General features: G+C 37.6%; 3 protein-coding genes across 7 annotated transcripts in view; all 3 read right to left on the bottom strand.

Moving 5' to 3' along the window:
* On the bottom strand, positions 1-11,871 carry prc1a (protein regulator of cytokinesis 1a). 3 transcript variants are annotated; one of them, XM_048158591.1, is made up of 15 exons: positions 11,716-11,871; positions 10,185-10,317; positions 9,981-10,103; positions 9,643-9,876; positions 8,045-8,215; positions 7,549-7,698; positions 7,306-7,453; positions 5,627-5,763; positions 5,436-5,531; positions 5,204-5,350; positions 4,988-5,098; positions 2,939-3,037; positions 2,690-2,848; positions 2,568-2,596; positions 1-480 (listed from the first exon to the last, which is right to left on the bottom strand). In XM_048158591.1, exons 1-15 carry the CDS (start codon positions 11,724-11,726, stop codon positions 435-437), a joined length of 1,794 nt encoding a protein of 597 aa, XP_048014548.1. In that variant the 5' UTR covers positions 11,727-11,871; the 3' UTR covers positions 1-434. The 3 variants fall into 3 exon arrangements, with proteins under 3 accessions (XP_048014548.1, XP_048014549.1, XP_048014550.1); XM_048158592.1 differs by having other exon boundaries at positions 2,568-2,593; XM_048158593.1 differs by lacking the exon at positions 2,568-2,596 and having other exon boundaries at positions 11,716-11,870.
* Positions 11,872-12,020: 149 nt separating this feature from the next.
* On the bottom strand, positions 12,021-24,956 carry ubap1la (ubiquitin associated protein 1-like a). Of its 3 annotated transcripts, none has more exons than XM_048158595.1 (6): positions 21,936-24,956; positions 19,938-20,073; positions 19,185-19,847; positions 18,937-19,104; positions 18,755-18,856; positions 12,021-12,758 (listed from the first exon to the last, which is right to left on the bottom strand). In XM_048158595.1, the coding sequence occupies exons 2-6, from the start codon at positions 20,067-20,069 to the stop codon at positions 12,624-12,626; spliced, it is 1,200 nt and encodes a 399-aa protein (XP_048014552.1). In that variant the 5' UTR covers positions 20,070-20,073; positions 21,936-24,956; the 3' UTR covers positions 12,021-12,623. The 3 variants fall into 3 exon arrangements, with proteins under 3 accessions (XP_048014552.1, XP_048014553.1, XP_048014554.1); XM_048158596.1 differs by having other exon boundaries at positions 19,938-20,070; XM_048158597.1 differs by lacking the exon at positions 21,936-24,956 and having other exon boundaries at positions 19,938-20,697.
* A 166-nt stretch (positions 24,957-25,122) lies between these two features.
* Positions 25,123-27,663, bottom strand: part of peak1 (pseudopodium-enriched atypical kinase 1) — a 49,063-nt gene continuing 46,522 nt past the window's right edge. The window contains exon 5 of the mRNA XM_048157680.1: positions 25,123-26,853. Within this exon, the coding sequence (XP_048013637.1) occupies positions 25,687-26,853 (1,167 nt within the window). The 3' untranslated portion in view covers positions 25,123-25,686. The remainder of the gene's footprint in view (positions 26,854-27,663) is intronic.

The following is a 27,663-nucleotide window of genomic DNA, read 5'->3' as shown; positions in this document are numbered from 1 at the left end:
TCCCCATGAAAAACATTTATTTACAGGATGCCAACTACAGTTAGCAGCAATTTCAGGAGTAATGCCAAGTAACTTAGTGTTGCTGTGCAATTACAGAAAATGAAGTCTAAAATGCCATCGTGATGTTAGTGTATAAAAGATAAAATCTCTCAGAGCCCTAAGATCAGTGTTAACAGAGTTTTTATAAAAACTGCACAAGTCAAACTCATAGACAGAAAATCATTTGTTTGAAACTCAAAAGGAAAGTTAAATAAAGGGAAAAAACAAGTCAAGAGAAAAATTGTAAAAAAGCAGAGATAAAATATTTACAATTCTGCAACAAAGTCAATGATTTACATTCAATATCTCCATAAAAGCTCTTTTTGTCTTCATTTACGCCCATCAGTTCAGTCGAGCTGCTTCGATCCTCCGCGTTCAGTGTGTGATGGTTGAGTTCAGAACTCCAGTCTTGACGTTGGATTTAGCATTTGAGAGCTCCCGCTGTTGGCAAAAAACACAAATCATTATTTTCTTATTTAATTCACGTGCCCTCATAATCTTTAATCAATATAACTTTCCCTCCCCCTTGCATCGACATCCTTTTCTTTGATGATGCGTTTACTGTCATGAGGGCGGGGCAACCTGTCACTCACATGAGATCCACCAATAGCAAACCACAAAAATTCAATATATTCCTGATGGACAAATCAAGTACCATCCTACTTTTTTTTTTACTTGAGAAACTGTTTCACCCAGATATCCGTCACAATACAGGGAAGAAAAGAATTTTGCAACTTTCGTTTCATGCCGACTCTAAAGAGTTGAAGGAATAGTGATTGTTTGTTAAATAATTCAACATTCTTCCCAGCAAACCTGTAAATCCAGGAAACTAAGTTGAACAGAAAATACACATTTCAAATCGTTAAAGACCCAATGAAATGATCTTGACAACATTCAGCTTTTTAACCTGTTAACTGTCACCCACCTTGTCCTTTTTGAGCATAGATTTGAAATTAAATGGTTGTAATTCATGCATTTTTTAAAGAAGACACTCAACAGATTAATCGTAAACGTGAAAGCCTTCTGAAAGTGTAAACAAAAAAGGTAATACATTAAGTTTTTTTGTAAATCCCTAAACATTTTCATTTTATATAAAACATACATTTTTACAAAACAATTTTGACTAAAATTGCTATAAAATAAAAGGCATAAGTCTAACCAAGCAGTTGATGAAATTTGAAGTAACTATCAAAAATCGGACGCTTGGCGCACTTTTTATTTAGCATTTTCACATATCACATATTTTAGTTATCATCATAAATTAGGTATCATTCAAAAGCTTACAAACTCAAAATTCATCCTGTGCAAACTGTTTTGAAATTGGACATTCTGTTACCATGGAAACGGTATACTAATTTCTTTTAGCAGGCTCCTCCCCTAGTGGGCGGTGTCAGGTTTCATATTACAAATTTTATTTTAACTACTATATATTTAAAACTTTTTCAAATCTTGACAAAACACATAATTGGAAAGGTCTGAGTCACAAGGTTCCATATTTGGTGATTGTTTTGTGATATTTGGATAGAAATGTATCAATTTGTTACAGGAGAGTAGATAAAAAAAAGTCAATAGAATGCCGGTGACCCCCGGTGGATATTTTTGGTACAACGCCTAAACAAAATCTCATGGGAACTTTAATTTTTGTGATATCAACTTCAAATTTGGAACACAACTTGTTTAGACACATGGCTTTGATTTGATAGCAATTTTAGAATAAAGAACATTTGATAAAATATTAAATGTTTAGTATAGTACATTTGATTTACAGTACAATACAAACTTCCATAACTTTTTCATACTTTTATTTTTTATTGACTTCAGGAATAATCTGCTGAGTGTCTTTTAAAAAAACAAGACTAACCATATGTCTATATTCCACAGCATTCTTGAATTACATCCTTGCCGCTGTCGCCTTTGGCTTGCTTAGTTGGGGACACTTGACATTTGATAGTATTCTTGACATTTATTCAACAGTGCTTTGATCTGCCTGCATTGACACCATTATTTAAGAGCTGCTGTACAGCCAAATTATGTACCAGTTATCAATGTAAAGCTGCTTTGACACAATCTGCATTGTAAAAAGCGCTATATAAATAAAGGTGACTTGACTTGACAACCATTTAGGTTTGGACAGTGCATTTTCATGTCTATGCTCAAAAAGGGGGGTGACAGTTAAAGTACTGTTTTCATGGAAACGCAACATCTAATTTCAAGCTTGAACGATACCTAATTTATGATGATTACTAAAATATGCGATAAGGAAAAAAGGCAATAAATAAAGCACTCCAAGTCACCGGCTACCAGGTCACTGACAGTTAACAGGCTAAGCCACATGAATGCCACAAACTTCAAATTTCATGAGGTCTTTAAAAACAGCTGATTGAATTTCAGTTGTGCTTGTCATTCTCCAAGTGCTCACTTCACTGTTAGAAGCTGAAAGCGCACACAGACCCTCCTCTGTTAGTCGGGTTAGGTGAGAAGAGTGTGTGTTAGTGTGATGGACAGTGAATGTTCTTAGACATACAGACCTGGACGCTGCAGTGGATTCAGAATCCTTCTATAACAGAAGGCAGAATAAGCACACGGGGGTCACTCGATTACATCTGCTGCCTGTGTGTCTAGACTGCTAACGGCAAGATAATGAACTTACTGCAAACTCTGAGTAGGAAGAGGCCACGGACGTGATGGAGTAGTTTCTGTGAGGGCTGGCGGTCATCGTGCGCAAAGCTCCGCTCAGATGAGAAATATTCTCCTTATTCCTCTCCAGACCACGAGGGGTTCGGCCACGAGCAGGTGTTCGCGCTCCCAACTAGCGGAGAAGCAGTTTACAATATTGTTGACGATAATACAAATGAAAGTATAATATGTTTATACAGTGTTTAAAAACAGCATAACTCACCTTGCTAGAAGAAAGGGGCGGTCTCATAGAAGGGGTGGAGCATATGGAACGGAGTGTCGTGTTGGGGGTGGAGCTACACATGCTGGAGGTGGAGATCAGCTAATAAAACAAAACAAAAATTAACATATAATTAGTGTGCTTTTTTAAAAAACAAATGAAAATCAATCAATAAGCACAACAGATTTTTGATAACTTTTTAAATATTGTGTAATATTGTATAATTATAATAAAATTAAACACACACACACACACATATATATATATATATATAATTTATCTATAAAATAGTTTATTACTGTAATATTTTAAATTAATCTTTTTAATGTGTATATATTATACATGCATATTTTGCAAAAAATACAGAAATACATCAATTTAAAACAATTTTATAATATTATATTTTATAATATTATAATATTTTTATGTATATAAAATATATAGTATATCATTTTCTAATAAAATATATAAATGTAAAATGACAAATTTTCTGTATTAAAACATAATGGATATACAGTACAGTCCAAAAGTTTGGAACCACTAAGATTTTTAATGTTTTTAAAAGAAGTTTCGTCTGCTCACCAAGGCTACATTTATTTAATTAAAAATACAGTAATATTGTGAAATATTATTACAATTTAAAATAACTGTTTTCTATTTGAATATATTTCATAAAGTAATTTATTCCTGTGATGCAAAGCTGAATTTTCAGCATCATTACTCCAGTCTTCAGTGTCACATGATCCTTCAGAAATCATTCTAATATGCTGATCTGCTGCTCAAGAAACATTTAATGTGTACAATTGTACAAAATATTTGTGTACAATATTTTTTTCAGGATTATTTGATGAATAGAAAGTTCAAAAGAACAGTGTTTATCTGAAATTTAATCTTTTGTAACATTATAAATGTCTTTACTGCCACTTTTGATTGATTTAATGCATCCTTGCTGAATAAAAGTATTAATTTCTTTAATTTCTTTTCAAAAAAATAAAAATAAAAATTCTTACTGACCCCAAACTTTTGAACGGTAGTGTATAATGCTACAGAAGCTTTGTATTTCAGATAAATGCTGTTCTTTTGAACTTTCTATTCATCAAGGAATCCTGAAAAAAAAAGTACACAACTGTTTTCAACATTGAAAATAATCATAAATGTTTATTGAGCAGCAAATCAGCATATTAGAATGATTTCTGAAGGATCATGTGACACTGAAGACTGGAGTAACGATGCTGAAAATTCAGCTTTGCATCACAGGAATAAATTACTTTGTCAAATATATTTAAATAGTACACAGTTATTTTAAATTGTAATAATATTTCACAATATTACTGTTTTTACTGTATTTTTAATTAAATAAATGTAGCCTTGGTGAGCAGACGAAACTTCTTTTAAAAACATTAAAAATCTTAGTGGTTCCAAACTTTTGGACTGGACTGTATAATTGAGCTATAAAATATTAACTGTAATATTAATTAAAATGTTAATATTAAATTCTTATTTTAATAATAAGATTATGTAATAATATTATTATGTATTAATATTTTAATAAATTAATATTATAATATTATATTACATTCTAGTAAATTAAAGTAATATATTACATTTAAATTAACATTAATTTAAAAATTAATTAATTTTTTGTTTTTCAAAAACAAAAAAAAAAAAGATAGCATATATATATATATATATATATATATATATATATATATATAAAAAATAAAAATAAAATAAAATAAATACAGGAATATTATAAATAATTTGTTTCAGTAATTTTATGTACACATATATATATATATATATATATATATATATATATATATATATATATATATATATATATAGTATACATTTGATATTATCATTAAATTATTTTGTAATATATTACATATTTATTTTATGTGCATTATATCTAGTATTAGTTTCCCTACTATTGATATTAGCATCAGGGCAAATTATAAATGTACATTTTTTGATAACTATAAAAGCATTTAAATTTAACATTTGATAAACTTAATTGGTCATCAATCGGTACACATATTCCATCAGTACCTTGCGTGTTTTGCTAGGTGTCGGGGTTCCGGCGATTCTCCTCTTGGTCGGGGTTCTGATGACGGTGCCGTACAGCAGATCTTCCTCCGTCTGCTTTAATTTCTTCATTTGCTGCAAAGTACAAACATCATGTCAGAATGATCCAGAACTTCAGAGTAATATTAGATCAAATTAACAATGTCAGGAGGAGTAATTTCAAGAAGAAACCGTTCATACCCGCTCCTGTTTTTCTCTCTCTTTCTCCATACGGTGTTGATCCCACTGGTCTTCGACATACTGCAGGAACGCCTGTCCGTTCACACGGAACTCCTTACAGTGCGCCGCTTCCCACTGGTCAATCTGAGCCTTCAGACTCTTCTCCAGCTGACCAATCAAACAAAACAAGGACATGTCAGCATACAAGCCATTCCAGTCAAACATCAGAGTTTACTTAAAGAGCAGCTCAAACCTTCGGCAAACTCTTCTGCAGGTCGACTCTCTGTTTCTCCTCCTTCAGCAGGTTTCCTCCTCTGTTGTTAAAGCGAGACGGGTCTGTGGCTTTTTTCTGGAGAAAGAAGAGCAATCATAATTAGATTTAATTTCAGAAGGCTCTTTAATAGGTTTAGGAATCTTTTCAGATGATTTCCTGTGATTCCTCACCTCCAGCTCCTGATAGAGAGTCCAGTTGCTGCTCCAGGTGGAAACGGCGTCGTACAGCTCACCGTGTTCTGTGTAATCATGCTTCAATCGTTCCAACTCCAGCTCATGTTCACGCAACACCTCCTCGTCCAGATCGTCTAACAGCACAAAACAACAAAATCAATCGTCATCCAGTCTCTGTGTACCTAACACATTACATATTATTGCTTAATCCCAATTAACATAAAATCTTTACTATTCAGATTAAAGGGTTAGTTCACCCAAAAATGAAATTTCTGTCATTAATTACTCCCCCTTATGTCGTTCCACACCCTAAGACCTTCATTCATCTTCAGAACACAAATTAAGATATTTTTGATGAAATCCGAGGGTTTCTGAACCACAACATAAGCAGCAATGTCACTTTTCAAGGTCCAGAAAAGTAGTAAAGACACGGTTAAAATAGTCAACGTGACCACAGTGGTTCAACCCTAATGTTATGAAGCGACGAGAATACTTTTCTGTGCGCGAAAGCAAAAAAATAACGACTTTATTCAACAATTTTTTTCTCTTCCCTGTCAGTCTCCTACGCAGTTGACGAAGTAAACACAGTGCAGCGTTTCCGTTTCCATTAGAACGCCGGCTCAGTATCGTCCGACACTGTTCAAGTGAATGTGATTCAGCCGGCCAATAATGAATCGGCGTTCTGATGTAGAACACAGAAGCACTGAACTGCGTTTACACCATAAACGCCGTAAGAGACTGACAGAAAAGAGAAGAAATTGTTAAATAAAGTTATTTTTGTTTTGTTTTTGCAGACAAAAAGTATTTTCGTCACTTAATAACATTAAGGTTGAACCACTGCAGTCACATGAACTATTTTATCTTTACTACTTTTCTGGACCTCAGAAAGTGCAATGATGTTGCTGCCTATGTGTGGTTCAGAAACCATCGTATTTCATCAAAAATATCTTAATTTGTGTTCTGAAGATGAACGAAGGTCTTACAGGTGTGGAACGGCATGAGGGCGAGTAATTAATGACAGAAATGTCACTTTTGGGTGAACTAACCCTTTAAAGTCGGCATGAAACAGACGTTGCAATTGTCCTTTATTCTCCATTGTTATTTTTTTTTTTAAAAAAGAAGAAAAAAATAGAGGGCAGGACTTGATTTTGTCCATTTGAAATTGATTAGATGGTTGTGGTTTGCTATTGGTGGATCTCATGTGAGTGACAGGTTGCCCCGCCCTCACACCAGTAAACATCACCAGAGAAGAGATGCAAGAGGGAGGGGAAGTTATTTTGATTAAAGATAACAAGGGCACATGAATTAGAAAAAAAATTAGTGCACGGATAAATCATTTATAATAAATAACGCAATATTCCATAAAAAAAATAAGAATTGTCCATTTTGATTTCATGGTGACTTTAAGATTAGGTTGGTCTCAAATTTCATACTATTTGGTTTCAAAGTACACATCCATGTTTTCGGGCTGATATTATCCACAAAGTCTTTTGCTACATATTGTATGCATGAGTGCAATGTGGTCTCAACATAAAATTTTAATAATCTCCACAATATCATCTTACTACATTCTCAAGTATGTACTTTCCCACCAGCAGCACAGCAGGAACTTTTTGTACTCTGAAATATGCAAATTGGGATTCAGCCAAGTTCTTGAAAACGAGCTGCTAGCATACCACTGTGATAAGGAACGAAGGCTCGTCTCTGCTCCGGGCTGTAGTAACATTTCTCCCAAAACTTGACGATCTCTGATCGGATTGTGTGAATAACACGCTCAATGTTTTTCTTCTTCAGCTCCTCCAATCGCTGAAGCTCTGCCTGCAGCTGTGACACAGTGAGAAAGAGTGTTTTATAATTCCAGCAGAAGCTCAAGACGAAACTACATGACCTACTTTGGTGACAGACGCGAGTGTACTTACTGCGTTCAGTCTGCTCTTTGTGCTAGTGCGGGTGTTTTGCATCAAACTCTCTCTTTCTTCCACAGGAATCTGCAACATCTCCCACAATTCCTCAATACGGCTATGGATGGACACACACAGTGCTTCACTTTCAGCTTTACGGCTCTCCAGCTGAAATACAACACACACACACCATTAACCAGTGACATTTCACCTGCTGAAACTGAAAACCAAACATTGGCATAATAAGGTTCCCTTTATTTTAAGGTGTCCTTGTATTTATACATTTAAATACGGTGTAAAATTAATTAACAACATATACATTTACTTAACAGTAGGGTTAGGATTAGTTGCATATTTTATGCATAATTTACTGTTATTACTATAGTAAGTACATGTAACATTATAAATGTCTTTGTGGTTACTTTTGGTCAATTTAATGCATCCTTGCAGAATAAAAATGCAAATAAATAATTCATAGGAACGGCTGAATGAATTGTGTGAAGAGTGTGTGTACCTGCCGCAGTAACACTTTAAGTGAGCTGATGTTTTCCACAGAGAGGCAGAAAGCGTCTTCATCCTCACACACAGCGTCTTTCTCAAAGGTTGTGTCAGGATGCTGCTCCAAATCCTCCATCAACACTGTGATCTGGCGCTTCATTTCCACAAACTCGGCATGACGACGCTCCTGTAAACACACACAAGCCCACTTCCTGTAACCATTCTGGATATATTTTCTCATTCAGAGAGGCAAACTACCACACTTCTCATTTAAGAATGCAGTATACACTAGCGGACAAAAGTTTCGAATAAATACGATTTTTGAAAATGTAACATTCCTGTGATGCAAATCTGAATTTTCAGCATCATTACTTCAGTTTTCAGTGTCACATAATCCTTCAGAGATCATTCTAATATGCTGATTTGGTCCTCATTTGCCATCAATTATTATTAAAGGGGACCTATAATGCCCCTTTCACAAGATGTAATATAGTCTCTGGTGTCTCCAGAATGTGTCTGTGAAGTTTCAGCTCAAAATCCCCCACAGATCATTTATTATAGCTTGTCAAATTTGCCCCTATATGGGTGTGCGCAAAAACACGCCATTTTTGTGTGTGTCCCTTTAAATGCAAATGAGCTGCTGCTAGGGCTGCAAGATTTATTGCATTTTTATCGCACGTGATTTGGCAAAGGCTGCGATTATTTTATGCGCAACTTGTCAGAGCTGTACGGCTCTGTGATCAGTAGTAAATGCTTCTCCATCTGAAAGCCAGAGGGCGCTCTCGCGCACAAAACTGCAAATATGCCCTGCCGCAGAAGTAGAACAAGCATCATTCCAGGAAATCCTATACTATCGCTGTAGCTAAATAAACAGAAGAAGTTTGACGCGTGTTGCTTTTTCAAATGCACATTATAAGCGACTCAAACTCGCAGTGCTTTCAGATGGATTAGCATTTGGAGCCATACTTCATTGACAAGCCGCGCATAAAAAAATAATCGCACTAGCCAAATCATTTAAGCACAATTTCAATGTTTTTTTTCCCCTTCTAATCTTCCGATTAATCATGCAGCCCTAGCTGCTGCTCCCGGCCCCCTTTCCAGAAGAGGGCGGAGCTTTAACAGCTCGCGTTTCGTTTGCTCAACAACAACAAAACTGGAGAATCTCACACAGCCAAAATAAGGATTGTCAGTAATGGTGTTCAGCCTTACATTGTTCAAACCGCCATCTGCCAGTCATTATAGTTGATAATGTTTTAAATATATATATATTTTTCGTACAAAAATGCATCGCTTCGCTTCACAAGGCCTTTTTTAAACCCCTGGAGCCATATAGATTACTTTTATGATGGATGGATGGATGTATTTTTTGGGCTTCAAAATATTGAGCCCCAATTACTGCCATTATAAAGCTTGAATATTTTTAAATATGTCTCCAATTGTGTTTGTCTGAAAAAAGATAGTCATACACACAGAGAATTGCTTGAGGGTGAGTAAATCATGGGATAATTTTCATTATTGTGTGAACTATCCCTGTAATATTGTGTATGACATACCACTTCACATACTAAAAAACCAGAGTATAAAGTGCTACTCAGCTTTGCGAGTCTATTTTACCTTCTCCTGGTTGCGGGCGTTGATGTGTTCCCTGTAGTTCTGCAGCTGCTGTTGTGACGGCACTCGTTCAGGATGGATGGGGAAGAGGTCATCACACAGGACATCACACAGATCTTGATCCTGTTGAATCAGAGACTTCAGCTCACTCTGACGCCCACTCTTCTCCTTCAGCATCATCTTGACCTGCGTACGGAGATCCTTCTCCAACTGCAGCATCGTAAGACCGTCTTCCTCCTGCCAAACACACAAAATCTGATTGGCTGGCTTTACAGAACATCTGGGAGTTTGAGGGCACCGGTTTTTACCCAAGACTTCATGCAGATAAACAAAACACTCACCTGACACTCCTGCACCTGAAGTTCATCACACAGGCTGGCCACCTCTTTCCTGCATGCTTCAATACTGCTCATCAAGCGTTTCTTCAAGCCCTCCTCCTCTGCGATCATCATGTCCAGCAGGTTCTGAAATCACAATGAAGATTTCACATTGAATCGGTGTTGTCACTCTCCAGTCGATGAGAACCTCACATGACCCGAACTGACCTTGATGTGCATGTGAACGGCGTCCGTGCGCTGCAGCCGCTGGTCCTCTGGGATGCCGATCTCCTCCCAGATGTCCTTCAGCTCACCAAGAGCATTGTTCAGATATGAGACAGACTGTGCAGCGTGGATCTCACTGAAATCACACACATTCAGATTTACATGAATACGTCCTGTTATCTTAGATGCCATTTAAAGGATCGGATGTCAGACAAATTTAATACCATAAAAACTTGAGTCTTATTCTTATGGATGAATAAATGATCAAATCAACAGCATTACTCTACTATTATACTTATTAAATTTATGTACTGCTATTGGAAAAGGGCTTGTTCAGAATATTTATAAATAAACCGAATAATAATTTGTATTAGTAAATGATCACTAAAAATGTGCAGCATTATTGATGGCTGACTGTATTATAGATGAATGTTTTTCCCCCCAATAAGAGCAGAATTATAATTTGTGTCAATAACTGATCTTTAAGAATGTGCAGCATTATATATTGCTGCATAATTATTGATTATCATTGCCATTACAAGAAAAAGGCTTCACGGTGTTTATAAATTAGCAGAATAATCATTTTTATTAATAAATTATCATTAAAATGCACAGCCTTATTGATTGCGGTCTAAATTATTGAAAAATAAAATCATTCTATATTCCAATAATATCAGAATTATTGATTATCATCAGAATTGATGGAAAAGAGCTTTACAATGTTTATAAATATAAGGAGAATAATCATTTTTATTAATGATCATTAAAAATGTGTATCATTATTGATTGCGGTCTAAATTATTGAACATTAAAATCATTATATTTTCCAATAATAACAGAATTATTGATTATCATTGCTAATGATAGAAAAGGGCTTCATAATGTTTATAAATATAAGCAGAATAATCATTTTTATTAATAAATCATCATTAAAACGTGTATCATTATTGATTGCTATCTGAATTATTGAACATTAAAATCATTAGATTTTCCAATAATACCAGAATTATTGATTATCATTGCTAATGATGGAAAAGAGCTTTACAATGATTATAAATAAGGAGAATAATCATTTTTATTAATAAACTATCATTATAAATGTGTAGCATTATTGATTGCTATCTGTATTGCCGAATAATAAAATCATAATTTCCAATAATAGCATAATTATTAGCATTGCTATTACCAGAAAGGGGCTTAATAGGCATAATAATTTGCATTAATAAGTTGTACAGCATTATTGATTGTTGTATATTATTGAATAATGAAATGATTATATTTTCCAATAATATCAGAATTACTGCTAACGTTAATACTGAAAAGGACGTTAAAATACGCAGTATTTTCATAAATGACGTGCTAATGCTAAATCCATTTGTAATTTTAAATCAAACTAAAATCACTCAAATATAGATATTTTGCCGGAATTATGACTTTCAGTAAAACATTAGCATCGGAAACTAAAGCTAAAACACAACACACTGTTATATTAATCTCCATATAAACACATCCAGCTTCAAACTCTCGCTCTTACCTCTTCCTCATCCTGTCCTTCGCCGGAGATCTCCGATGAGATTTATTCGATCGATAAATGATATTTTGACACTTCTAAACTTTGTTTTACGCTTTATTTCACGATCTATCCGACGCTGTGCTTGAACCGCTGACTAAAAATTCAAACGCCGCACCGATACGCCTCTGCTCTCTGATTGGACGAGACCAAGCTACACAACTACGTCATATGAATATTCCAGCACACTGATTGGCTGACAGTTCAAGCCAGCTGACTGACCAGTTAAACCAGAAGTACTGATGAATGACGCTGTTGATTTCAGAGCCTTTAATCAGCAGAAGTGAATGTAATCAAACCGTGATTATTGATTAATAAGTGATACTATTTGATAACTTTTATGAGAATATTTTATTAAATTCTAAACATGTAGAATACAATCCTGAAACTAACCTATTGATGCAGAATAAATGACAATAGAGTGTTTAATTAACTGTTCTAGCTCTTTTCAAAATATGTAGTGATTAATCTTCTTCATGATGAACTCGAGCTATGGTTCTCATCATCTAGGCGATTAATCTGTCAGATCTACAGTTAATCACGTGACATCGACATAATAAACAATAATACAATGAAATCAAAGCATCAAATAGGACATCTTCTCCATGAAAGACTGAAGTATTAAAGCTGCAAAGAATTCATTCTTTCAGATAGATCTGTACATATTTATACATTAATTTATGGAGCTGAAGATAGAGATTCATTAATTCATTAATGTATTTGAAGACTGATTCACATGTAGCTGATGATTCATTTACACTTTCATTTTTGGTGATGAAGAGTCATTAGAATTTGTTCATTCCATCATTCATGCTTAAGCTCAGGGTTATTTCATTCATGGAGGTGGCGATTTGTTCACATCTTGTGGTTTCTCAGCCGCTCCGGGTCATGAGCTCCTCCAGGGCTCTCTCTTTATGGTTCTCATGCACCAGTAGAACCTCTTTAATAGTGCTCTGCTGGAAACCCATCTCACAGAATTGAGCCAGCAGAAACAGGAACTCTGAAGCCTGAGAGAAAAACAAAAACGTCAAGTTTTACAGTGACTATTTATCAGGTTGGTGAATTTGATGTGCTAAATACTGGTTTGAGGGGTGTTTTGTGTGCTGGATGCCGATTGAGTGTTTATAGCACTAAATGCTGGTTTGAGGGGTGTTTTATGTGCTAGTTGCCGACTGACCGAGTGTTTATAGCAATAAATACTGGTTTGAGGGGTGTTTTGTGTGCTAGTTGCTGATTGATCGAGTGTTTATAGCAATAAATACTGGTTTGAGGGGTGTTTTGTGTCCTAGTTGCTGATTGATTGATTGTTTATAGCACTAAATACTGGTTTGAGGGGTGTTTTGTGTCCTAGTTGGCGATTGATCGAGTGTTTATAGCACTAAATACTGGTTTGAGGGGTGTTTTGTGTCCTAGTTGCCGATTGATTGAGTGTTTATAGCAATAAATACTGGTTTGAGGGGTGTTTTGTGTGCTAGTTGCTGATTGATTGTTTATAGCACTAAATATTAGATTTGAGAGGTATTTTATGTCCTAGTTGCTGATTGATTGTTTATAGCAATAAATACTAGTTTGAGGGGTGTTTCGTGCCCTAGTTGCTGATTGAGTGTTTATAGCAATAAATACTGGTTTGAGAGGTGTTTTGTGTCCTAGTTGCTGATTGATTGATTGAGTGTTTATAGCACTAAACACTGGTTTGAGGGGTGTTTCGCGCCCTAGTTGGCGACTGATTGAGTGTTTATACCACTAAACACTGGTTTGAGGGGTGTTTCGCGCCCTAGTTGGCGACTGATTGAGTGTTTATAGCACTAAACACTGGTTTGAGGGGTGTTTCGCGCCCTAGTTGGCGACTGATTGAGTGTTTATAGCACTAAACACTGGTTTGAGGGGTGTTTCGCGCCCTAGTTGGCGACTGATTGAGTGTTTATAGCACTAAACACTGGTTTGAGGGGTGTTTTGTGTCCTAGTTGGCGATTGATCGAGTGTTTATACCACTAAATACTAGGGGTGTGACGAGATCTCGTGGCACGAGATCTCGCGAGACTAAACTGTGACGAGATTTCTCGTCGAGGCGAAAAGTAGTCTCGTGATGTTGCCATGACAGAGTGTTAGGATGATTAGGAAAGAATATGCCACCGCTACGTTTACATTATGCCTCCACTGTCGTTTTGCTTTGTATTTAAATAAAAAAAAACATTTAATTCAGTTGGATAACGGTCGCCGCCGCTCCATATTTACAGAGTACGCGCGACCGTTGAAAGTGAAAGTAAACGCGCGCGCGCATTCAAACGTGATTTCAATACCCCGCATTTGAAAGCGGCTCCCTGATGAATGCAAATATCTCTCAATATGAAACCTATTTTAGGCTGGGCAGTGTAGTTGTAACCATCTCCTAGCTCTGTATCAAAGAAAAATTTGGTCTTATTTGATCTTTGAATATTGAGAGAGTGCGATTATGGTTGCACTTATTGTAAAGTGTTACCATAAAAATGAATAACAGTTTTCTCTTCTTATTATTTACTAGTACAAACAATAAGGTTTCATTTGTTAACATTAGTTAAAGGCAGGGTAGGCAAAAAAATGTATAAATTTTTTTTTTTCAAAATTTGTTTAAACTTTATTTATATATCAATACATAATTAAAATGTAAGTACTCTGAAAAAGAAAGTATAAAAATCGAGTGTCTGTAGACCTCTCACGACTGTTTTAAAGACAGCTCATTATTTCCATTCACTCCACCCCCTCCCTTCTGGGCTCCTTCCAAAGCCACGCCCCCAAAACGCATGAACGTGCGACTCCGACCACTGAGCTGGAAGACGCGTTATTTACCTGAGACGAGCGGAGAGGAAGGAGGACAGTGCATGTAGTGACATCATGTCAGAATCACATGTAATAAAAATAACTTTATAATTATGAAGATAAACAAACAAGATGTATTTTAGTACTCACTATCAAGCTAGCATATTGATATTGGTAAAGTTTAAAATATATATTTTTTGATTCGCTAACGAGCTAGTTATCTATAAGGCAAAGCTAAAAACAGGTTGCATGATACACGTTTTTCCATTACCATCATTTACACTGTGATGAAGATTAATTTCGTGTAAGATTCATAACATATACGTTGTTCTACAGATCAACAGAGTAACATACACTCAAATATCAACTCACAACTGCATTGCAGACACAAAATAATAACACACACATACAACAAAGTGTGTACGACACACACAGATACAAGATAAAGACATCAGTAAACATAGGTAGAGAATATAAAAACAAAACAAAGGCGAAAAAAAAACGTGCAGGTAAACTTACAGGTGAACATGGTAAAAGAGTTAGACAGAGGGTAAAATTATGCACAATTCAACACTATAGCTATCATTATTTATCGTCTCTACTACGGCTCGCTAAGTAATGTTATGTTAGCTATATTACGCAGCTAAGTGTGCTAATGACACATGCTTCATGAAAAAATAAACAAAAAAATACGTATGATCAAAATACAAAAAGAAAGATTTACCTGTCCAGCAGAAATAAAGCCATCAAGGAGTCACTTTTCAGCCCCTTGAGTTCCCTCAGTTCTCGCCATCGCTGGAAAGCCACGCCGATATTAACTCGCGTTTTATTTCTTTGTTTATCCAAAGACTTTTTGTTCATTGCCTTTTCTTGTACTGTTACTGTCTTCCTTTTTTTGCCTGGTTTGCCTTCACTAACTGCATAGGCCGATACTGTGCATTTAGCTTGCTGTTTCTCTGCCATTGTTTTGGTATTCCTAGGATCCATGCCTCTTGGATTCCCCAAATCAAACGTGCGCGCGCAAGTGGGCAGGTCATGTGTGGCAAAAGGGTGGTTGCCATGGTTGCGAGAGAGTGACAGCCGCCTAAGCCAATCCTATGTTTCGTCCCGGATGGAAATAATGAGCTGTGTTTAATACAGATTAAACGGTCTAGAGTCACTCGATTTTTATACTCTTTTTATCAGAGTTCTTACATTTTAATTATGCATGTATATATATAGAAAGTTTAAACAAATTTGGAACAAAATTTCTTACCTACCCTGCCTTTAATGCACTGTGAACTATCACGAACTAACAATGAATGACTATTTTTATCAACTAACAAACAAAGATTAATAAATACTGTAGCAAATATATTGCTCGTTGTTAGTTGATGTCGGTTAATACATTAATGTTAATAAATGAGACCTTATTGTAAAGTGTTACCATTTTTATTTATACTGTTTTTATTTCTGTGATCAGTTTGTGGAGAGGAGTTCAGTTAGGAGGTCAAAAGTTGTAGAAGTTCATAATTCATGTACAGTAAGATCTGAAGAGAAGCCAGTCAGTTGAGTTAGTGGCAAAACCTTTTACAGTGCTTGAGTATTGTTGTCTTTTACTGCATATGATAATTCAGTCTCAGAAAGTAGAACTGAAATGACATTGATTACAAAATGATTAGTTAAAACATTTCAAATACACCTGCAGAATATTTTTTCTAGTCATGTATTTCGCCATCTTGTCTCGTCTCGTGAACTCAATCTCGAGTCTCGTCTCGTCTCGTGAGATACTGGTCTCGTCACACCCCTACTAAATACTGGTTTGAGGGGTGTTTTGTGTCCTAGTTGCCGATTGATTGTTTATAGCACTAAATATTAGATTTGAGAGGTATTTTATGTCCTAGTTGCTGATTGATTGTTTATAGCAATAAATACTGGTTTGAGGGGTGTTTCGTGCCCTAGTTGCTGATTGAGTGTTTATAGCAATAAATACTAGTTTAAGGGGTGTTTTGTGTCCTAGTTGCTGATTGATTGAGTGTTTATAGCAATAAATACTGGTTTGAGAGGTGTTTTGTGTCCTAGTTGCTGATTGAGTGTTTATAGCAATAAATACTAGTTTGAGGGGTGTTTTGTGTGCTAGTTGCTGATTGATTGTTTATAGCACTAAATATTAGATTTGAGAGGTATTTTATGTCCTAGTTGCTGATTGATTGTTTATAGCAATAAATACTAGTTTGAGGGGTGTTTCGTGCCCTAGTTGCTGATTGAGTGTTTATAGCAATAAATACTAGTTTAAGGGGTGTTTTGTGTCCTAGTTGCTGATTGATTGAGTGTTTATAGCAATAAATACTGGTTTGAGAGGTGTTTTGTGTCCTAGTTGCTGATTGAGTGTTTATAGCAATAAATACTAGTTTGAGGGGTGTTTTGTGTGCTAGTTGCTGATTGATCGAGTGTTTATAGCAATAAATACTGGTTTGAGAGGTGTTTTGTGTCCTAGTTGCTGATTGATTGATTGAGTGTTTATAGCAATAAATACTAGTTTGAGGGGTGTTTCGTGCCCTAGTTGCTGATTGAGTGTTTATAGCAATAAATACTAGTTTGAGGGGTGTTTTGTGTGCTAGTTGCTGATTGATCGAGTGTTTATAGCAATAAATACTGGTTTGAGAGGTGTTTTGTGTCCTAGTTGCTGATTGATTGATTGAGTGTTTATAGCACTAAATACTGGTTTGAGGGGTGTTTTGTGTGCTAGTTGCTGATTGATCGAGTGTTTATAGCAATAAATACTAGTTTGAGGGGTGTTTTGTGTGCTAGTTGCTGATTGATCGAGTGTTTATAGCAATAAATACTGGTTTGAGAGGTGTTTTGTCTCCTAGTTGCTGATTGATTGATTGAGTGTTTATAGCAATAAATACTAGTTTGAGGGGTGTTTCGTGCCCTAGTTGCTGATTGAGTGTTTATAGCAATAAATACTAGTTTGAGGGGTGTTTTGTGTGCTAGTTGCTGATTGATCGAGTGTTTATAGCAATAAATACTGGTTTGAGAGGTGTTTTGTGTCCTAGTTGCTGATTGATTGATTGAGTGTTTATAGCACTAAATACTGGTTTGAGGGGTGTTTTGTGTCCTAGTCGGCGATTGATCGAGTGTTTATAGCACTAAATACTGGTTTGAGGGGTGTTTTGTGTCCTAGTTGCTGATTGATCGAGTGTTTATAGCACTAAATACTAGTTTGAGGGGTGTTTCGTGCCCTAGTTGCTGATTGAGTGTTTATAGCAATAAATACTAGTTTAAGGGGTGTTTTGTGTCCTAGTTGCTGATTGATTGAGTGTTTATACCACTAAACACTGGTTTGAGGGGTGTTTCGCGCCCTAGTTGGCGACTGATTGAGTGTTTATAGCACTAAACACTGGTTTTAGGGGTGTTTCGCGCCCTAGTTGGCGACTGATTGAGTGTTTATAGCACTAAACACTGGTTTGAGGGGTGTTTCGCGCCCTAGTTGGCGACTGATTGAGTGTTTATAGCACTAAACACTGGTTTTAGGGGTGTTTCGCGCCCTAGTTGGCGACTGATTGAGTGTTTATAGCACTAAACACTGGTTTGAGGGGTGTTTCGCGCCCTAGTTGGCGACTGATTGAGTGTTTATAGCACTAAACACTGGTTTGAGGGGTGTTTCGTGTACTGGATGCTGATTGATTGAGTGTTTATAGCACTAAATACTGGTTTGAGGGGTGTTTTGCGTGGTAGATGCCGATTGTTCGATTCATTCTTTGTGTTCTTTTTGAACAATTTTCGGAGCCTGACGAAATCAGTATAAATACGTGTTTAATACTGCAAAATACGCTCAGTGTCACAGTCACTGCCCTTGTGTATACCGAGCTGCAGCGGACACATTTGTAAACGACTTTACTTGGACCCATTGTGTGAGCTGTCTCTTTATTCGGGTGGTTTATATACATGTTGCTGCTGATTGGGCTGACATTTTTGACACACCCACCAAACAAGAGAAAATGTATCTCAAACCCCGTTGCACACCGTTTCTAGGAAACATGTCGTTCAACCTGGAAACAGTAGCAAAACGCTGCGCACCGGTTTGAGCTTGAACGTGCCCCGGGTTTGAGGGGTTTCGTGTGCTGGATGCCAATTAGTTGAGTGTTTAGAGCGCTATATGCTCATTTGAGGGGTGTTTTGTGTGCTGGATGCCGATTGGCTGAGTGTTTTTTCCAGGTCTCACTTTGCTCTCACAGTTCTGGAACATCTCCAAAGCTTCTTCCACCTGAGTCTTCTCATAACCCAGCCGACAGAGACGATCACATGAGGTCAGGTAACTCAAAATCTGGAGGAAATCAATAAAGAATTACAGACAGAATGTGTTTTTTATATTGTGTGCGTTTGCGTGCAGTGTGTGTGTGTTACCTGATCAAGGCTCTTGGGTCCTGTCCTCTGCAGTGCTAGTATGGCAGTGCGCAGTGTGTATCCTTGTTGTGTAACGGCTTCAAGAAGATCCCTTTCTTCTTGACTCAAAGCACACAGTAAGTCTACTGGAGTGTCCTGCAGCCCTGCGGACGTCCGCGGGCGCACACCCTAAAACGCACCAGTAGCAACACATCAGCTCAACAATAATCCTAAATAAAATTTATGGATCAACAGTGTGTGTATATTACATTTGAGGCGGGTTTCTGAGGCCTGGCTGAGGGTAGCGGTCCTGCGGACGAAGGTCTCGGCTGTAGGAGGGTAAGCGAGTTCCGCCGCCCGCTGTTTCTCATTACGACAGGTTTCCTGCGGGGGGCTCTGGAGCCGTGAGGACTGCCCTGCGGCGTCTGGCTGAGGGCAGAGGGGACAGGCTTCCGTATGTCTTTTAGAGAGGAGGCGGAGCTCGGTCGGGCCTTGTGGATTGGAGGGGGGCAGGAAGGGGCGGGGCGAGGGGTGGAGACTCGGTGGGTCTGACGAACAGAACATCGCAGGCACTGCGAGCCGGAGCTCTTCGGTCTTTCTTTGCAACGAGCATCATCCTCCTCAGTAGATGAGCTCTCGTCATCTGAGCCGCCCTCGCAGTCCGTATCTGCGATGAGGAACTGGACCGCCCGCAGTGGGCGGGGCCTATGTGAGTCAGCAGCGCTGAGGCTTAAGCTGCGGGGACGTGGGCCCAGTTCCCAAAATTCTGCGCTTCTGATGCGCACCATACGGCTCTGCTGTGGGCTGTTGAACATCAGCCAAAATGGTGGGCAAGTGGGGGACACACTCGGGGGCGCTTTTTTGGTCTTCCTTTTCTTCCGCTGCTGTTCTCCCAATACAGCCATGATCCGTTTCTCCAAAGTGAATGAATACTGGCGAACAGGACAACATGTGAGCATTAAGAGAAAGAAGATCCTACAGATTGTAAAGCATTAGTTATGAGTCTACTGTTGCATTCTTACCTTTGTATCACGCAGTATTTGAGCACAATCTGGGATCTTTACTTCAGGAGCTGTGACCGGCTCTTTCTGACCCAACTGTATCTCCACAGAGTCCAGTGCGACTTTAAACGGAACCTCATCCAGACTACACATTCTGCTGACATGCACAAACAGTTCATATTTATGTAAATCAGTACCTCAGTATTTTTGTTACTCAATATTTCTATTAATGGCATATTTTTGCCTCTTTGTTGCCATCTCTGTTTGAAACCTGCAACTGCAGTTATTTGTGGAATTATCATCTTTACGTGGGTTGTGTATCAGCACAAGCTGAATGTTTGTCAGTCACCACCCTGGTGGATACTGTACAGGTATTTTTACAGATTGTAGTCTTGGAAGTATGACCAAAATAAGAATTTTCACCAGAAAATGTCATATGAACAGGAACAAATCTGACACTTTTTAGACTGAGGACTTAAAAAAAAACATTACAATAAATCATGCTACCAATGCTGATTACATCTAACGATCGCTTAGCTAGGATCACGCCAAACCGTGCAAATTATTATTATTGTTATACTTTATTCTCAAATTGTTCATGTTAACAATATCAGCGTTGCGTAACTATTTAGTGTATTGCCGTATTTCAGTTTCTGTAGTCTAATCTCTAACGTTAATTTGTCATACCATACGCCATCAAAATGATAAATTTAATTATTGCATCTGCTGTGAGAAAAGGCTATAAATGATCCGTCACCTGCAGCATCCTCACATGATTTAGCTACTAGCTGGGACTCCTTCTTTATGTAAACAGACGTGACGTAATGATGCAAAGACGAATGGCTGCATGCTCAAAATTCCTGTGCCAGTACCACTTGAATTATAAAACATTATTACAAGCTTACCGTTATGAATCGAGCTAAGGTAAGTAGATAGTTTTGAACACTGCCTCAAAAGTTGATTTTGGATCATTTTTAACCAAAAAAGGTTACAGCCTGCAGCTTTAAGCATAAAGATCCTATGTTTTTTATGAGCGCTATTACAAATGATTAATAACCTATTATGGAAACAACATTAATCTAGCATGGAAAATTGTTAGCTTTGAACACATTAAATTAATGTATCCAACATTGGGAGCTTTTGGCCCATGCTGCCTCAAACCTTCATGAAAAAACTATTAAAATCATACAATGTCATAATAATAATACCAGTGTTAGGTAAGTTACTCTAAAAAAGTAATTAATTACTAGCTACTAATTACATCTTCAACAGTTTTGTTAGATTAATTACTCTCTCTCTAAAATGCATTGCATTATTTATTACTAATTATTTTATAAATTCCATATCAACATCGAGCAGACATAAAACTTCTCTTTTAATTTTCAAATAAACAATAAAAAAATGCTTGGGCTGAACAAAGTATTTAAAGGGAGAAGGTTACATTAAAAGCATTAAATATGTTAAATACACTATTGTTTTATATAGACTATATTTAAAGCATTACATCAGAAGTAACTAATTAAATTGCAGAAAAAGAGAGTAATCCCTTACTTTATTTTAGTAAAAAATACAGTAATTACTTAGTAATGCATTACACTTAACATTGAATACTACTAATAATATGATACTCACTTCACTGTAGTAAAAACTTTTAAAATAGTAGCTAAAAAATGAATATTTATCATTTTATTTAAATATATATTTATAATAAAATAAGATTTTGCTATGAAATAATACTACTACTAACATATGTAATTTTAGTAAAAACCTTTAATTAACTAACTTAAATGACAAAAACTTATAATAATTTAAGATTTTGCAATGTAATAATAACAACATGATGCTCAATCACTGTAGTAAAACTTTTTATATAATTAACTAATTTAAATGACAAAAATATGTAATTTAAACATATATTATTATTTAACAATCATAATGTTTTGTCCAATGCAACCAACTGTAAATGGGTATATCTGTATATTAGTATTGATTACAGGACATTAAATGAAAGTGTCTTACCTGCAGTGTTTGGAAGTGTGTGTGAGTTGAAGGATGTGTGTATCGTATGTTCCTCGGTTGCACAGTGTACTAATCAGGTTCACGTGTGCATAATAACAGAAGCACGATGTCCCTGGTGAATCAACACAGGCTTACACATACAAACAGCATCAGGCTTACACACTGACTCACACAATAATCCTTTCATATCCTGTCGGAACAAACGCACATCATCATCATGTTCCTATCCATTTCTCACATGATGTGCTAAAGATACTAAGAGGTTTTAAACTCCTTCTCCAATAGATACCATGAACCGTGATGCTGTTTAAATGCAATATGTTATCAGAAGTGTGAAGATTCTCAATGCGTTATTGTTATTGAGTGTCTGTTTACTCTCCGTGAATCTGATAAAGGCATCAGGAGATGACAAACACTTTATGAGCTTTGGGCCATATGCATAAACAGGGATGGTTTATGTGGTTTGTGTCGCCCTCTACTGGCCCTAAACTAAAACAGCAGGATTATTTTGTTTTCTGACCTAAAGTATGACGGTCATTTACAGTTCCCAGTGCATTAAAACAAAAAAAAGTTAAAAGTTATAAAATATTTAATATTAACATCATGGTTCTGACTCAATGATTTCAACATTTTGCATTCTGACTTTTCTATTTTTGTCTTAAAAATAAAAAGCCTGCATTCACAAAAGACACTTCTAGACACTTCAATACATTAGAAATGAAACTTCTATACACTATAGGAATTTCTTTTAATTTTGCATGACATTTTTAGCATTTTATTAATTTTCGCGACTTCTCCTGGCCTTCGGAAATTCATTTCCAGGTTTTCTAGGACCTTGTGACATATTGCTCATACAGTGTAGCATTAATAACGAATAACAAGAAAGTAGTCTTTCTATAAAAACACACAAGTCTTGTTTAAAAACATATTCATAGTTTTATTATGAGCAGTTAACTCAGTAATGTAGAGCTAAATACCATGAGATATGCAGTTGTAGGTAAAAAGCAGTTCTGTGAAATCATCACTGGCAATAAACATTTGTAAATAACAGTAAATACATGATTTCAGTGAAATGAAGTGAATGAAACTGATAAAATGGTGGTGGATGAGCAAAAACACACGCTTGCACACACTCTTCCGGTTACAGACATATGCTGATACTTTCACGCTCTCTCTCAAGTTCTTTCTGTGACACAGAATTGTGCCCGTAATGCTAAAATGAATTTAAACTACACTCAAAATTATTATATACAAATATAAATCAATACAACATATTGCTACGGCGTGACCCGCAAACATTCAGCGCGACACACACCGAAATCTCTTTCTCACACACACACACACAATATTCCCGTTTCTCTCTAACGGAACTGATTGAACTATAATTGCTGCTTTGGAAATGGAAGATGGGAGCAAACCAATGTTCCCGCCCTAGTTTGTGATTGACAGAGACTCTATCCAATGACCTCACACGAACCGTTTCTCATGCACTATCAATCATTAAATCCCTTTCTGGCAATCCCTTTCTTTCATCTAAACATGTAAATGAAATAAAAATAGAAACAGGGAACCGTGACAATATCTGCATCCCAATTTGCATACCATCCATGCTATAAATATTACCCACAATTCAATTGTACTACAGAAGAGGGCTTGTAACAGATCTTCAACTTTTTTTGTAATAGTGAAAAATGATAAAAAAAAACAAAATGCCAAAGTTGCCACAGCAATTTAAATGCATGTGAAAGTAATAATGAATTTAGCTAGATGTTAACGTTTCCATACTGCGTTAATGTTATATAATTGCAATACTAGCATACTACATACTACTTTCCCATAACTGCCGAAGTACATACCTGTAGTACACAGAAGTAAGCAAACTGGGATGCAGCCTGTGTGTGCGTAACACACTTCACTCTAATGTCGTCTCTACATTGCCATTGCCTGAAACACACGCACGCCTCAAAATAAAACTACAACAAGGACAAAATGCTGAAGAATGTGCCGTCCCTGGTTCAAACTAATGATTCACACACACAATCAAATATTCTCACATATGCCTTGCTGGGGGTCTGATCCCAGATCTCGCATTCTCATCAATTATGTGCCGGACAGGAACAGGAAGATAAAGAATAACTGCATGCTGAGAATATCAAGTGCGATAAATATATCTAAAATACTGTAACAAATGTTAACACTTACTTTTAATGATTGCACATATATCCGCATAGCAATATTCGGTTCGTAATTCTGTAAGGTCAGGGTTAGATTAATCCTTATATGTCTCAAAAGCAGTTCAGAGCCTTTTCTGCAAGTGTGAACGCTACGATCAGAATCTGGAGTGACTCTAGTTTGATTAAAGCGAGTTCGGTGCCGATCTCTGTGATTGGAAATGCTTGAGAGCCAAAGTACTGCTAAAGAGCCAAACTGCATTTGATTTTAGATACATAAGGACACTTTCTTTATGAGGGAGAGTATTAATATCTGTTCTTTGAATATGTAAAATGTAAAAATATGTTTAAGTCTGAGTGTTTAGTCTTTGGTAAACTATACAGTGCTCTTGTTGTGGTAGAAAAATATCCAATCTGTACTCTCGAACTAATCTGTATGATATATCAGGATCTGATAAAAACATATTCAATTGAAATGACTGAATAAAGACGATGTTTTTCCCTCTTTCCATGAATCTCTCTCTCTCTCTATATATACATACATACATACACAGACACAGAGTAAGGCATGTTAGACTAAAATTCATTCATTCAGTGACCCAATGGAGGACCCTTAGGCTACGTTCACACTGCGAGCCATAATGCTCAATTGACCCTTCACTGGGACTTTGATTGACAAGCGATCTAACCAATCATAACGCTGAATCTGCTATTTTGTCTGATAAAGCAGTCAGGAGTTAGAAGATTAACCTCGGTGGACTTGAACTTGAAAAATGGTGTGTACTGACGTATTTCCGCGTTTGAAACAACATACCTTCTGATGTTCATTCATGTTTATTTGATGCTATAAATTAACTAGTAGGAAGAGATGATCGGTTCACGAGCCTCTTGAGCTGAGGAGCTACAGCGATCTGTCACGACACATTAAAGAGTTTTTATTGTTCGAATTTCTTAAATTACACAGTTTGAAAGCTGGGACTTTGTTTAATATCATAAGTAACCTGCTCTGTCTTGTCTGTCGATGTGTTGTCAGTGTCCTCTTTGCTCCGCGATGTATTTTTCACTCTGTGCGGCGTGACAGCGCCATGGCTTGTCGGACAAAGCAACAGTAACTAAGGGGGGCGGTAGTGTGAACGTAGCCTTATTTTAGGGGCTCCTTAGACAAACTCCAATACGTGATGATTACATAATAATTATCCAATAGTTTCATGAGTTAGTGGAATCATAAATCATGATGCAGCTGATGTTGGATCAGTGGTTTCCTGCTGATTTACAGCAGAATGAAAAGCATAACTAAACACACCGGCAGAAAACCCACAACACGCTCACACATACAAACACGTCATGCAGTTTCACTTTGTTTATAAAAGCAGCTCTATAAATGTGCCATTATCTGTGGAGTTAAATATGACTTCACTTTGTCACTTTTCATCCTGTAAACGGTTTGATCGAACTCTCTGCATGGTATTAAAAGTAAAGCAAACCCAAACACATTCACTAACAAGAGTCAACTGATACGGTTTCCTCAAATAAAATTACACGTCTGTACAGCGCACATGTGTAAAGCCTCATTGCCGTGATCAGATAAGCACGCCCTGTGGCTGCTGCAGGATCTTGATCACTCTGCTGAGAGATTCGGTGGTGGCAAAGGCCAGATACTGACAGCACAACCAGTCCTCCAAACTCACGCCACAGCCTGAGTCCAAAGAACGTTCGGCGAACTTGATCATCATAAGCGTTCGCTTCAGGTCCAGCCAGTTCTGCAGGACGGTGTGGCGCTGGACTGTCCCGACAGCAGGGTTTAGCGAATTAAACAGATCCTCTCGCGGGCCCCACAGCAGACACTGCAAACACGCCCGGGCGTCCGCCATCTGGATGCGCTCAGAAGGATTGGGGTTGAGCAGCAATGTGGCGAGCTGCTGAAGGCCGTTCGAGTAGAGAGAGCGCAGAGGCAGCTGGGGCAAGTCAGAGCTGCAGTATTCCCTCTCCTTTAGCGCCGGACTTTCCTCGAACGGATTGGGTCGATGCAGCATCTCGTAGATCAGTATGCCGGTCTGGAATTCATCGCACTTGCGGTACTGAGTGGCAGTGAGGAGCTCAGGTGCCAGACGGGACTGGTCTCGGAGCGAAGCGGGTTCCAGCACCACGTTCTTGAGTTTAGCCTGAGAGAAGTTGCTGATGATGAGGCGGGCGGGGCAAGCGGAAACCGTGGCGGAGGAAGGTCCGGACGCGGCGTTGTTGTTCGGTTCCAGCAGCTCCAGGTTCCAAGGGTTCCCGGGCTGACAGTGCACCAGGAGGAGGTTCTCGAGCCGTAGGTCGCAGTGCGTGACATGGTAGGGTTTCATGTGCTCCAGTCCCGCACACAACTGCAGCAGCAGCAGACACACCTGCCGTTCGTACAGCTCAGGGTTTCGTGCGTGCCGCTCCACACCCTCGCGTACGAAATCCGCCACCGTCTGGAACGGCACCTCACGAGTGATCACCACAACACGGCTGCAGAGTTTTCCACCCGGTCCTGCCGCATCTCTCTCATCCTCCTTGTCTCCTTTTCCCTCTTCTCCTCCTTCTGTACCGCCTCGCTCGTCTTCTCTATCCTCCTCTCGCTCCCAAGGCAGCAGACGGGCTGGAACGTCTGCCAGGAAGTGCCCACAGTCCTGCTGGATGTTGAAGTGCACAGCGATACTCTGCCGAACTGCCAGGCTGTGAAAAAACTGCTGCTGAGTCTCCTTCACCACACCCCGACAGATCTGAGATCAGACAGAAAGAGAAAATTAAAGGATTAGTTCACTTAAGAATTTTATGATAGTTTAATCACCCCCATGTCTTCCAAGATGTCTTTCTTTCTTTAGTTGGAAAGAAATTAAGGTTTTTGAGGAAAACTTTCCATTTTTCTCCATATAGTGGACTTCAACGGGAAGAACGGGTTGAAGGTTCAGATTGCAGTTTCAGTGAAGCTTCAAAGGGCTCTACACGATCCCAGATGAGGAATAAAGGTGTGAAACGATTGGTCATTTTAAAAAAGTAAATAAAAATTTCTATACTTTTTAACCACAAATGCTCATCTTGCACTGCTCTGCGATGCAACATGCATTACATAATCACGTTGGAAAGGTCATGTGTGAGGTAGGCGGAAGTACCGCGGTCTCATTTTCGCCTCCACCTTCAAAATTGTCAGACATTGTTGTTTTACCTTTTTTTGTAAAGGCCGTTTGACTTCCACCTACATTACATGTGACCTTTCCAACATGATAACGGAATGCGTGGCGCATCGCATCGCAGTTCAAGATGAGCATTTGTGGTTAAAAAGTATATAAAGTTTTATTTTTTTTAGAAAACGACTGATCGTTTTGCTAGATAAAACCCTTATTCATCAGCTGGGATCATGTAGGGCCCTTTGCAACTGCATTGAAACTGCAATTTGGACCTTCAACCCGTTGGTAACCACTGAAGTCCATTGCATTTAGAAAAGTCCTGGAATGTTTTCCTCAAAAACCTTAATTTATTTTCGAGACATGGGGGTGAGTAAATTATCATGAAATTTTAATTCTGAAGTTAAC

The sequence above is a fragment of the Megalobrama amblycephala genome, linkage group LG15 (assembly GCF_018812025.1).
Source record: "Megalobrama amblycephala isolate DHTTF-2021 linkage group LG15, ASM1881202v1, whole genome shotgun sequence".
In the NCBI taxonomy this organism is placed as follows: domain Eukaryota; kingdom Metazoa; phylum Chordata; class Actinopteri; order Cypriniformes; family Xenocyprididae; genus Megalobrama; species Megalobrama amblycephala.
The sequence above is the reverse complement of the archived record's forward strand: the minus strand, read 5'-3'. Positions and strand labels throughout refer to the sequence as shown.